The sequence below is a fragment of the Athene noctua genome, chromosome 2 (genome assembly GCF_965140245.1).
Source record: "Athene noctua chromosome 2, bAthNoc1.hap1.1, whole genome shotgun sequence".
NCBI classification, from domain to species: Eukaryota; Metazoa; Chordata; class Aves; order Strigiformes; family Strigidae; genus Athene; species Athene noctua.
Window position 1 is genome coordinate 54,127,764 of NC_134038.1, and position 13,663 is coordinate 54,141,426.

The 13,663-nt window shown below is 35.3% G+C and overlaps 1 protein-coding gene across 5 annotated transcripts in view; it reads right to left on the bottom strand.

Annotated features, from left to right (window-relative positions):
- Window positions 1–13,663, bottom strand: part of LPIN2 (lipin 2) — a 45,995-nt gene that overhangs the window by 11,770 nt on the left and 20,562 nt on the right. For 3 of the 5 annotated variants that reach the window (XM_074899134.1, XM_074899133.1, XM_074899131.1), the window contains exons 4-11: window positions 12,507–12,805; window positions 9,127–9,234; window positions 4,959–5,082; window positions 3,988–4,309; window positions 3,647–3,746; window positions 2,337–2,524; window positions 1,070–1,163; window positions 391–658 (exon numbers count right to left, since the gene is read on the bottom strand). In XM_074899134.1, the coding sequence (XP_074755235.1) occupies window positions 391–658; window positions 1,070–1,163; window positions 2,337–2,524; window positions 3,647–3,746; window positions 3,988–4,309; window positions 4,959–5,082; window positions 9,127–9,234; window positions 12,507–12,805 (1,503 nt within the window). The remainder of the gene's footprint in view (window positions 1–390; window positions 659–1,069; window positions 1,164–2,336; window positions 2,525–3,646; window positions 3,747–3,987; window positions 4,310–4,958; window positions 5,083–9,126; window positions 9,235–12,506; window positions 12,806–13,663) is intronic. The other 2 variants (XM_074899132.1, XM_074899135.1) reach the window with 1 other exon arrangement.

Sequence of the window (13,663 nt, forward strand, 5' to 3'; positions counted from 1 at the left end):
CTTAATTTAGTCTAAAATGGGGTCTATCAGTATAACATCTATTATGCAGCACAGCACCTAATTACTTATTTGTGTATACATTCCTAAAACATACCGCAGTGACTGAAAAGTAGCTCTGACAACTGCTTATGGCTTAAAAGAAGAAATTTTAAGAATATTGTACAACAGCTGAATGCAATAAATTTTGTTGAAGCAATCAGTAACAGCAAATAAAGATGTGTTTAAGACTAAATATAAAGAAGCAGCTACAGCAACACTAAGTAACTCTCAGCTGTCAATCAGTGACACGGAGCTGTATGAGCAGAGTTCCGAGGCACTTCTGTCAAATTACAATTTTTTCATCTTTTAACAGCTAAGGAAAGAAAAAAAAATTCAAAACAGGCCTGTTACCTGTTTAGTCATGCTTTCTCTCTTGCGCCAGAACCACCACCTTCCAGACTTCTTTGGCATCTTTTCTTTGACCCAGGACTCAACAGTAGCCTGAAAAGTTAGGCATGTTTTTAAATTGTATAGAAAAAACAAAATAAAGAGATAATAATTTGTTACTACATACGAAATCGTAAAAAAAGTATACGTGTATCTATTTACCTTAGGCAAACTCTTCTGAAACACCTGCAAACTCAGAATCATTGGAGCAGCCAACGCCCAGTTATAATACCTGTTTTAAAACAGCCAACGCCCAGTTATAATACCTGTTTTAAAACATGTTATCGATAAAGATATTACAAAACCTGACTAGAGGTCAATAAATATCAGTGTGCAAACTGCCCTTTCATTGATGAAAAAATATATTTGCTGCCAGCAACTAATATTAATGTTTTCTGCAGCCAGGGTTATTTTAAATATACACAATTCAACATCAGTGGTAACTGCTGAAAAAAAAAATATCTCACTTCAGTTAAAGCTAAATTTACTGCAAATCTTCATTTCAAATTTATTCCCTTTGAGACTGAGAAACAGATCCATCAAAAGCACAAATTGCAATGGAAGCTGAGAAATGCACTCACTTTAAAGGGTAGATTTTAAATGAGACCCTCTATGACCTAATTACATGATATAGAGAATTTACCTGTTATAAATCCTTATTACCAAATTAGGATTGTCTATGAGTCCAGGGTTTTCAGCAAATTCATGATAAGTAATAATATGTTCCATGAATTTTTCTGTAATAGAAGCAGATTTTAATTAGAATAATAATATAAAAATCCCAAGATGACTGATTAGTTTCTATCTAGGAAAATGCTTTCTGTCATTTCAGTCTTTGCTGATCCTGCAACATCACTCAAGATATGCTAATATGGCCTACCTGTCAAGAGTCTTGTGACTGCCTCCTCAGTAACAGGAAAAGCCTTGTATCACTTCAACACTCACAGTAATGAAAATTAAGAAATTAGAAGAGGGAGGATAAGGAGGAGTGGGAACTTATTCAGTTTGCAGGCTGGAAAAGGAGAGTCATGGTTGTCTAAACAATTTTTCTTGAAAAATTATGGCAGGTAAGGGGCCTACATAGTGCAATAAAGGGGAGGGGGAAGGATGTTGTCAGCTTTTCATGTTTGTTTAATCACTGACTACTAATAGCTTTTTCACAACTAGCAACTATACAAATTTGCAGAAATTCATGATTTAGTGTAAGACTCCTGCAAGGAAGACATAATTTTTCAAATCAAATCCAGTATTACTACCACATTACAAAGAGAGCAATTCTGAGCCTTTATTAATAAGTAAATTTCACTTGATGCATTAGAGACTGGATGACCAGTAAAAAAAGTAATACTAAAAATGTTGCAGTTCATGAAGATTATGTGCTCTAAAAGCTCCCTCAAAAACGCATACAACGTCAATATCACAATTAACCAGAGCATTAAGAGAGAAGAATCAGCTGGTAAAAATGTAAAGTTTAACAAACATTTAGGATAGGAAAAATAGAGTAGGAGAAAATACAGTCCAACACAATAGTACAAGTTTTTTTAATCACTTAAAAAAAAAAACTAGAAAAGAAAAATTATCAGGCATTTGAAAAGAATATGACTTGTGAAGATTTATATAAAGGACTAAGCAAGTAATTGCAGTCAGAAACAAGAGTCATTGGTCAGATACATAATATGTGATGCAAAAAAGGAGACAGAAATCTTCTCAAGACATCAAGTGCTCTTGATTAATTTGAGGCTAAATTCTGCTATCTCTGCTTGAGTATTTCAGAAAATGAAAGATTATCCATTCTCTTTTCTCAACAGGAGCATAATAATAAGCCAAAGCTTTGCAAGGTAGAAATCAGAGCAAACCACTTCATTTGTTTGCCTGCCTGTGCTTTATTACTGTCATAGTGTTTCACATACCTTTAGAAATCTCTCCATTTTCATTGAGACCTCCACAAAGTGAAAGTGTAACATCAGGCAAGTCCATAGCAGAATCAGACATGCACTCAGTACCGCTATCAGCAGCAGCACTTCCCACGGATTGGGGTGACTGGGAGCCGGAAAGCGTATCTGACTCTGTCCACTGCCTGAAGCCTGGATCAGAATCACTAAAGAAAAGAAGTCCACATTTTTCATTAGTATTTCACTTGCAAAAACTCTAAAGATTTTAGGTTAAAGAACACACTATACGATTACTCAAAAAAAAAAAAGTTGTTGTTGTTGCTTTTAAGAACTACATCCTTTTACAACATAAAACTAACCAAATAAAAAACAGATACAAACACACACACCCAACCCTTCGTAATACTGGCAAATTGACAGTTTCCAGTTTTCCTAACATGAACCTAAATTGTGAAATAATTACATTTCTCTTGTCTGTAACAAAATTGATATAAATGAGGAAAAGATCCTCTACATCCTATGTTTGCAGAACAATACTATGTTCCTCAGTCTTTACCGGAAAGCTGTAGAATAAGAATAAAAGGAAAAAGAACATTGCCTGATGTTTTTAGAACACTGTGTTTGGAAAAAGTACAATAGAAGAGAAAGATGGGCTTTTAAATAAAAATATATCACATGTCATCTAAGGTTAGAGTTAGTTTGATCCCAAGTAATATAATCAGTAAGTACTGAAGAGTTTACAATTTTAGTTTCAACTGACACTTCTTTATTAACCTGTATTTTTTACAAAGGTCTTCCCAGACAATTATTGTTTTGAAGAGTATTTTAGAAGCATAAAATGCTTCGACTTCATTAAAAAGACCAAACAAGAACAGATTTTAAACTGAGCTGCCTTGCATGAAGATCTTGTGGGCTATTTTTTTGTTGGTCTTTTCTGACATTAAAAAAAAAAAGTTGGAATGGAGGTACAGGGCGTGCAAACAAACTGATGTGTGCTTATCTAGAGCTACCAATATGCCAAAATTGAGTATCGCTGCAAAAGTAGTGTGCAGTTTAAACTTACCCCCTCTCTATATTTGCAGAACATACAGGTTCCACAAAGATGAAATCTCTCAGTAGTGACCTCCCATGTGATCTTTCAGTATGTTTCTTGTCATATCAGAAACAGATTTTCATAATGAGATCAGTACTGATTACTCCACAAAAGCCTAGAAGTCCAATTCTTTTTATCAGAACTGGTGCATAGCCACCTAAATTATACATGTTGCAGCTCACATAGCGTAACTGCAGTATAACCCTAAATCCATAGAACCTTAATTCAAAACTACCTTTTGGGAAAGTAGAGTGCTGCAACTTCAGGTTCCAAAGCCTTTAGGTCCTCCAAGTAAATATCGTCAGGCCCCTGATGATGACTTCGCTTGTGCACCCCTGTTAATTTTAACAATAAAGATTAATAAGATGAAGCTATGGAGACACATTAAATACAAACATAATTGTGGAAGATTCAGACCTACTCGTAATATTTATAAATCCAACAGTTTAATTATAGTTTTAGTCAGATAAGACTTTAAATAGGAAAAATTTAAAAGGCACATTTATATTTTTTCCACTATGGCCTCAAATTTGGTAGATCACACTGAAGGAAAGAATCAACACCTTTATAATATACCTTTCTTTTTTGAAGGAGAGTCTATTTTTGCTGTTGGCTTTGTTTCTGGTAAAGGGTCCACCAACAGTCTGGAATGATGATCAGCATCTAATGGCAACGGATCTTGTGGTTCTATGATTGCAGAAGCAAGAGAATCTTTAACATCCATCTGCTTAAGCAGAGGATGAGTTCTTGGCTCAGGTTTCAGTACTGTACAGACAGAATCTTTCACATCATCATCATCTTCAACTTCATCAGAGCTGAGGATAACCCTAAAATGAGTCTTCTCTGATGGAGTAATAGTAGCTGTTCTCGGATGTTCCAGCTTCTCTTTCTTGCTTATCTGAGAAACAAAACTCCAGTCAATCCTTTCACTTCACATGTTTGTTTTATTCTGGTCTAAACATTAAACTTGTACTCATGGTACGAGTCCTGGTCACAAGTAAACTGTGTAAGAATTTAAGCATGTATTTTAGGAACATAAAACATGTCCCATCTTATTAACAAAGTTCCCTGCAACAGAAGCTTTGTACTAGCTTATTTACAAGTTCAGTAAAGACACTGGCATAGAGGAAGTGCTGACTTGAGCAAACCATGGCAAGAAAAATGCATAAATGTGGACATACCATGGCTTCTGTCAGCAGCTGTCCTGTTAGATACTAAATTTACATTATCAAGGCTACAGTTCATCTGGGATAAACTAGAACTTAGCCTAAAATAAAGGAAATCAGTTTCTAAAGTTGCTTTCTTCAGTTTCTACCTGAAAATTCAAATATTTCAGATTTTTACTGCTAGATTTTCTGGAATTACTTTGCTGACCAGCTTTTGAACCCAACAAATCCGACTATTTGCCAACCACAAGGGGGTGCTACTTCCCTATTGCAGCTGAATTATTCTGCAGAACAGCTGAAGGTTTCCAATCCGCTCTTAGGACAAAATTTTAGATATGCCAAAACTCATTTCAAAAAGTTAGAGAAAATAAATAAATTTACCTTGGTCGATTCTGGGAATCCTCCCCATTGCCATTCCATGTGAGATTCAGATCTGAGCAAGCTCTCAGCAGGTTTAACTTCTAGTTCTGAATCACTTTTAGGGCAGACTGGCTCAGAGAAAGGGCTAGCAAATCAACAAGAACAACAACAAAAAAAAGCTACAGTGTTTAAAATGCATTTGTTGTGCAGCTACTGTCGGCAGAGTTTTCTACAGCTTAACAGAGCTTCAATTATTCAACAACATGGCAAGAAGCCCAGCAGGGTTTTCAGACAGTGAGAAATTAGGTTAAAACCAAAATCACATTAAAGGACTTACATAGTGATCACCCTAAACAGATTCCTCCACTGTATCTGCGGTGTAGGTATAAGCTCTCCCTTCATCCCATGTTCCATTTGTCAAAAAAACCCAGAACAAACCAAAAAAAGTTTCTCTAAAAGTAAGACAAATCAGCTTTAAGTTCCTTTCCTCTATAAAAATAATTTAAGCTTGCTATGCCAAGACTTGAGTAACATAAGTCCTGCAAAGCTAACTCTCAAATGCACAAAACATCACCAATTCCCAATGAATGGAAAACAACATTAATAAGATAACTTAGGAGAGGGAAGGGAGATTACTTGAAAGCTTCCTTTAGATGCGTTTGGACTACATGACCTTTTAAAATCCATCCTATTTTTCCTACAGCTGTTATTATCCATAAGTCAGAAACAGACGTCTGAAATTTACCTTAGCCAAGACTACTTTTAAACCGGAAGAACTCACTCTACAAAATGCTAGAATGGTGTGATTTCAAAATCACTTTGCTCTTATGATCTTAGGGAGGAAAGCAAATACAAGAGGTTGTTTTGCAGTAGCAGTTAGTGTTGGGACAGTTCCAAGTCTATCTTTGTTAAGAGGGCAATTATATTGCTCATTATAGAAATGCTGCTCTTTTTATACTTTGACATTCATAGTGTACTTCCATTTGAGGTGGGGTGTTTTTTTAATATATATATATATATACACACACATATATATATACACATATATATATATATGTATATATATATATATACACATATATATATATATGTATATATATATATATACACACACACACACACATATATATATATATATATATATATAAAAATCTCAATATTTGAATGTGCATTATAAGGACTAGAACCGGACACAACACTCCAGGTGTGGCGTGATCAGTGCTGAGTAGGGCAGGATGATCACATCTCTATCTCTGACAGTAACACCCCTGGGGATGCAGCCCAGGATCCAGTCTGCCTTTGTTGCTTCAGCAGTACTCTGCTGACTCCATGTTCAGCTTGTTGCCCCAGATCAGCAAGGCTGCTGCCCAGCCACACAGATCCAAGCCTGTACCAGGCTCCTTGGTTATGTTGGCCCAGGAGAGACTTTATGCTTGTCTTTGCACTTGTTGCACCAGGAGATGTTTCATCTTGATGTAAGAAAGAATTTTACAGTGAGAATAATCATTCACTGGAACAACTTTTCCAGGAAAGTAGTCCCCATCACAGGAGGTTTTCATTTTGTCACTGCTCAGGGTGCTAGATAATCTTATCTAGTTTCCTTTTCCAATAAAAGGTTGGACAAGATGATCTATTAAGGTCCCTCCCAACTTGGGCTGTTTTATGATTTAATACTGAAAATTTTACAGTAACACCTCCAGGTATAGAATTTCTGGATTTTTTTGTGGTTACAAAATTCCTGGAAGAACTAGTTATCTAATGTGGTATGCTATTTGAAGCTTTCCGGAGGCTTGCGGACCCAGAGTTTTGCAACATAATAAAAGACTAAATTGATCATAATTCAGACGGTAAAAATAGACAGTACACAGATCAGGTCACAATCTAATCCGTAAGAATCCCTCATATTACTCAGAGGGATACCATAAAATCCAAGACAGCAGGACATTTAAAAATGTCTACAGTGGCAATTCATCATCTCACTGTCAACTTCCAGCCTTCATCACCCAGGGACACAAAAAGGAAACTATTTAGAGATTTTTTCCCCCCCCTCAGTTTTCCTTTAACATTTTCCTACAGAAATTACATTTTCTGTGCTGTTAGAAGGGCTTATTTGAAGTAACACATTGACAAAAATACATGTACATATTTGTTGTCAGGAAGCATATAAATTAATTTTTCCTATGTACCAACTAATTTGTTCTGCCTATATCACAAGTCAGCTGGAAGCCACACAGACATATTAACCTGTTTCTACATCTAATTCTTAATATTCAGCAGTACTTGCAAAAGAATGAATACTTTGGGGCTTTGAGAATCTAAGTCTGTTCCACTCTCCCCAAAGTTTTCCATTGTCATTCTCAGGGAGAAATCTTTAGTTAAAAGGCCCGTGCCTGTAGCAGTGATCTAGTCATGCTAACAATGCTTGTTAAAGCAAGAAGAGCATCGATAGTATTAGGTATCAAACACTTAACGGTTATGCTTTTTGGTTTTATTATAGTGAGTAGGACAAACAGAAGCGTACTCATTGAAAAGACTTGGGCTATTATGCTCCCTTCTGAAGAGCAAGACAACCAACCTCAACTAAAAGTCAGTTAGCTTTTTCAGCTCTCCAAGGACATTAGTAAAACCTCCCACTTCTCTTTCACTGTATGACTGTTACATTATAGAATCTTTCTTTGGTGGCTTAGGAGAAATAATTATATGCAAAATTTCTCTTCCTCTAAAGAGAGAATCCCCCACCTAATATCCCCCCCACCCCTAAGAGGGAAAGGAAAATTGTCAATTTCTCTGTTACACCCCAACCTGTACTGGATAGCTTCTTGTTTAAAACAAACAAGCAAACAATAAAAAATAAATGTAAAGAAACCAGGTATCTCACATGATACACAGTCAAGTTGTTAGAGCAGAATATCCCCTAAATATATAAGCAGGAGGAGACAGCACTGAAAAGGGATGAATTATGCCTCCCAGACGTAACCTGCTAGTGTATGTTAGCTAGAGTTTTATAAAGTGAAAAGGAGTATCAGCCTACCTGGATGAAGAACTCTATGCTACAATTAGCTGGGTGATATAATCCATACAACACCATGTCAGTCCTCAGGGTCAAACACTGTGACTGCTTTTTCAGTCACAAACCACAAACCTTTGGGGAACATTTGAAGACTACATCTCATTAAGTACAATTGAGGATGTGGTTGTCAGCCCAAAACATAAAAAGGAATGATAATGAGATTTCCTGTCCAACTGCTTCTGTTCATTAACAAACTATGCACTGGGGCAATTAGCAGGCACCAAGATCGGTGCGGCACATTCACTCTATAGAAGAGCAGGCACCTGTGCACCAAGCAGCTAACACGCAACAATGGATATCACACAAGGCTGACCAGTAATTCTCACTGACACTATGAATGTATCTGCTATGAGGTAGAGTCCTTGGTCCTACTGAAAAGGAGTAGAACTAGACACTCACCAAAGAGTTAAGACTAATCAAGATACTGCTCAGCACGTTTTTTTATATATATATATATATATAAAAATACATATGTCCTTTCCTATGCCAAATGTTCAGAAAAAGCATGAAATTTACCTCAAGTACTACTGCATACAGAATGCTTTCTTACACAAATAGAGACTGATGTTAGAGTGGTGCAATCCAAAGCATGAGCTTTGAAAAAAATCTAGAAACTGAATGCAAGAGGAATATCCAGAGATACCAGAACTAGTAAATCCTCTCTTCTGAAGTACAATATGATTCAAGCTTAGGATCTAGCTTTACATTGAGTAATTTGCATTATTTCACCTGGCAAATTCTAACTTACACACTCAACAATTCTGCTTCATGGCAGATCAAGTATTGCTTATGCTAGGGTGAATCATAAGGAACATATTGATTTTTCATACTCCTCTCAGCCTAAGGAAATCTTACTAACTGTATTCTCTCTCTTTAATAGTGAATTTTAATAAGAAGAGGGCAGTTTTTATTCAAGAAAAAAAAAAAAAGACAAATTTTGTTTAATACATAGAGTATTAAAGTTCCAAATAAGTATCAAATTTGCTGCATTTGATATCACAAAAGTTAAGCATGCTTGATAGTTTTACAGATCAGGGGGAAAAAAAATTAATTAAAAGGCACATTAATTTTTTTAATAGTCACTCATGATTATACATATGACATCACAAATTGACTTACTTCTCCAGAGGGGACCAGTCTCCATCAGATAAAGGGTAATGATCCTTCGAGTGGTAAATCAAAGATTCTTTTTGTTCTTCACCCTTTGGTGATGAATTTGACGATCCTCTGTGGAGATACACGTGACATTAAAAAAGCCAGCTATAAGAAATCTGCATTACTAATCCAGTTAGAAAAGTTTCTTATATGTTATTAAAAATCCAAGATCAAAAGAAAAAAGTGTATAGCTTAAAAAAATTCATTGCTTGCAACACACCTTTATAAAAATTTAAATGTATATAAAAATATTAATACCTGAAAATATTACAAGAATTCAAAAACCTACTACTCTTGACACATAGTAAGTTAATACTGAAGAATTCACAATAACATAAGTGGTATCATTCTATATAGCCAGCTTATACTACCAAAACCCTAAGATGAACATAAATACTTACACATAACCTTCACTATGTAAACCTCAGAATCACAGCAGTTATATAGAAAAGGTAGTTTTGACAATGCACTTTGACTGCACATTTCACAAATTAAAACCAGTAAGAAAACAGAGGTAGGTACTAGCCCCAATTTACCCATGAGATTACAAATTAACACAAACAACAAAAAGTAGCTAGAAGTACTATACTGTTCTGAAAAGCGTAGTACTCCTATACAAAACCAAAAGTTTTAGGTTTTTTGGGGGGTTTTTTTGTGTTTTTGTTTTGTTTTGGGTTTTTTTTTTTGCTCTGGGAAGTCTACTCACTATCTGTAACAACACAAAAAAACCCAACAAACAAAAAACCCCAAACAAAACCCAAACAGTAAGACTCTTTGAGACATGCACTGCACTTTACCCAGAAGACCCTTTTAAATACTTCCATCCTAAGTACCTCAGATCCTTTTACAGATTTTTGAATTTAATTGAATAAATACCTATTCTCAGGATACAACTAACTTGTTTTGAGGTTAGATCAAGGGCATCATGGCTAAACACTGGATGGAATACAAGGAAGACAAGCCTGGAACTTTAGTGTAAAATGTAATATAAGTTATTTTAAGCCATCATTATGAAGGAAAAAATAAACATTATTTTTCTCCCATTAGCAGCACAGTTGCACTGGACCTATATGGGAATACTAATGCTAATTTCTCTTATGGATGGAGAAAAGGAAAGATTTTAACATTATTTATTCAAATATGTAAATATTTAGATTTTACTATTATATCTAAATCATAGCTAGGAAAAACAAAGGACATATTTTAAGAAAAGTTGCAAAAACACTTGGAAATGGATTTTCCCAAGGAACAGGAAACAGCTTGTTTTCTGCTTTATAAGAATAGAACTAGATAAGACATTACATACTGGTACCTGTGCCTAAATTTTTGACCTTCCTGTTGGAACATCAAAATCCCTCTTCCTTTCCCAGTTTCAATTTGAAACCTGAAGCTATGTCTAATAATAGCTAAGTTTCTATTTCTTTTTTTTTTTCTTTTTTTTTTTCCCCCCTCTTTGTTTTTTTCCCCAGAGCCACATGTTTGTAGCTAAAAAAACCCAAACTTGCTGATATCACCTTACATCCTTACAGGATGTGAAAAGAAAGCTTATGAACTTTTTTTCCCCAACTGTATCTTTAGCTAGGTAGAAAATGGTGTACGTCTATTGCAAGGCATTTTATTTCCTGCCTTTGTAGCCTACTGGAATGAATGTGTATGAACGCCACTAACAGATACAATAGCCATGAAACTACTGTCTCTGGGCTTCTGTTACTACAATCTATTTTTTCAGTCCTGCATTTACTTGCTACTCACAAGAAAACAGCTTTATTTCCCAAAATGCATTTCTACTGCTGTTTCTGGTGTGTATATATATATATATATAAAAATAAAGAAATGTGGTTTAAAAACAAAAAACCTTTCAAATCTTTCATTCTAAAGGGTACAAAAAACCCAGAGTAACCTTTATGGAAACACCACGGTCTGTTCAGCAGTGACTAAATATTTGACATTTCAGTCAAACCTACAATTTTTTATTCCTCTCTAGTCAAATTAAGGTAATTGCTAGAATAGCAATTTGAATTCTAAATGCTGGATGAAGACAGCCATTACTGGCATAACATTCCTAAATTCTTTGTATATTTGTAATAACTTATTAAATAAAAAAAAAATAATGTGGGTTTTTTTTCCTCTATTTGATGGTTATTTTTATTTTTGACGGTTTCACTATAACAAGTTATTGTTGTCTTAATACTCTCACACTGAAGGCTGGACAAAGATCTTACTTTTCTTAAACTGAGAAAGAAGGAAAAATCTTAAACCAAACAAAACGCCAAACCAAACAAAACACAGCAGTAAATAGCTAAATGACAATTCCTTGACATACATATGACAATAAAAAAATAAGGTACATGAATTAAGAAAGGCACAGACATTCTAGAAAACACTTTAAAAACTGAATTGGTTGTGGTTTATTGATCATTGTTGTGACAACAGTTAGATTAATGTTTTTCTGTTGCACTAACCTTTGTGATTCGGACTTACTAAATTTGAGACTCCCTTGAAGACCCATACTGAAGTTTTTTCAGTTATACTTTGTTCTCTTCTACCAAAGCATTCTTCCAATTCCCAGAACAGATCTTGAATTTATTCAGACAGTACCACATTTAACATTAGTGCTGTCCAATAAAGTAGCTAGTTTTGTCTAAAAACAAAGTCCACTTTTTTGTTAAGCAGGCTAGGAAACTTCCACAGAAGTAGAGCAGTCCTTTCCCTGGATTTTAAGCATTTATATGCTTGATAGCTTCCTTCTATTACTATAATCTTTCCTACTACTCACATAAAAGCTTCTTCAGCTTATTAGTACATGCTGTCACTTTACTGCAAATTCCACTTTACTAATAGTTTATCCACTTCAAACGACAGGACTGACTTTTTTCTTTTCCCCCTTTATGACTACACACATGTAAAGAATCCTCTTTACTAATGTAAAGGAGCATTCATTTATGTAGTTTTCAGTTACCAAATTAAAGTTCAAGTTATAGAGAAGTCAAATTGAGGCATTCCACACTGCAGTTTATGTAGAGGTTATCAAACATGCTAAAAGGCCACTCTGCCTCAAGAGAGAAATTATGCTGAAACTTCTCAGTCACACAACAGATCATGACAACATTTCATCACCAGAATGGGCTTAATTGGATTTCATGTGCGTAACAAAATGGCCAAACTGAAAGGATTCTGTAGAGATATGGAAGATAATGGTTTGGAGTTTTGTTTGTCTGTTTGAAGAAAAGCCTATCCAGAGTCTACTGAAACTTATGCATGACTTACATAGAGGAAAGGTACAAACTACCTTTGAGAAGTCGGTGATAACAATGAAAACAGACAGCAAGTATTTGATAGTTTACCTTAGGGGTTGAACACTTTTTTCATCATCTGAACTTATTTCCATTTCAAAAATCTCTTCGGTCCCAGCAGAAGAGATCTGATCTTCCTTCCTGCTATCCTGTTTGTATTTCTTTCTTCTTCTTTTTTTCTTTTTCACAGAACCTGGGGTGAATACAGTCTCTGTTTCTACAGAGTGTGGAATTTCTGAGTTTGTACATGTCCTCTCATTTTCACCTGATTTCAAATGATTGTCGGTGTCTTTAAAAAACTGGTCTTCAGTGGGTATTGGAGATGTTGCCAAATAGGCAGGAACCTTTTCCTAAGCAGAAATAAAAAGAAAATAGAGAACAGAATAATTTGTTTACTTTGTTTTGTGCATACAGGATAGTTGTGGGCTAGATTAATCCTTGCATCTATATTTAGACATGAAACCATACAATAGCCCAGTGGTATGAGGCTGATACACAGAAAGGAAACAAGTTCACTAGGGGGATTATAAAGTTCAGAAAAATGAATGTTAGTATTCTTACAGTTTCAGACATACACAATTTTTTGCTATACATACACATATTTGCTATACATATACACAATTTGTTTTGCTAGCAAAACAAATACCCAGTCAGAGGAATGTTTTTGAAATAATCTGCCCTTGAGCACACCAGTTCTATTCATGTTTAGTAAATGTGTTAATAAAAATAGGCTCATTAAATCCACTGCTGTCTATTTTGAAACAGATATATAGAAAGGTGGAGGTTGGAAGGGATATCTGGAAATCTTCTGGTTAAATCTTGTGTTAAAAATAGGGCCTTAGGTTATGTTATCCAGGGCCCTGTCAAGCCAAATGTTGAGTATTTCCAGTGAGGGAGAGTCTACCATTTCTCTAGGCAATCTATTCCCGTGTTACATTGTTCTCATAGTGAAGGATTTTTCTCATATCCAGGTGGAATTTCCTCCTTATGCACTTTATCCCTTATCACCAGGCACCCTTCTGAAGGGAGTGCCTCCGTCTGCTCTATAACTACCTTGTAGGTATTGCAAGACTGTGGTTAGAACCCCCTGAGTCTTCTAGGCTGAGCACAGCCAATTCCAGCAACTGTTCTTCCTATGTCAACTTCTCCAAACCTCTGACCATCTTTGTGGCTCTCCACTGGACTCCATCTAATTTTCTATGTCTCTA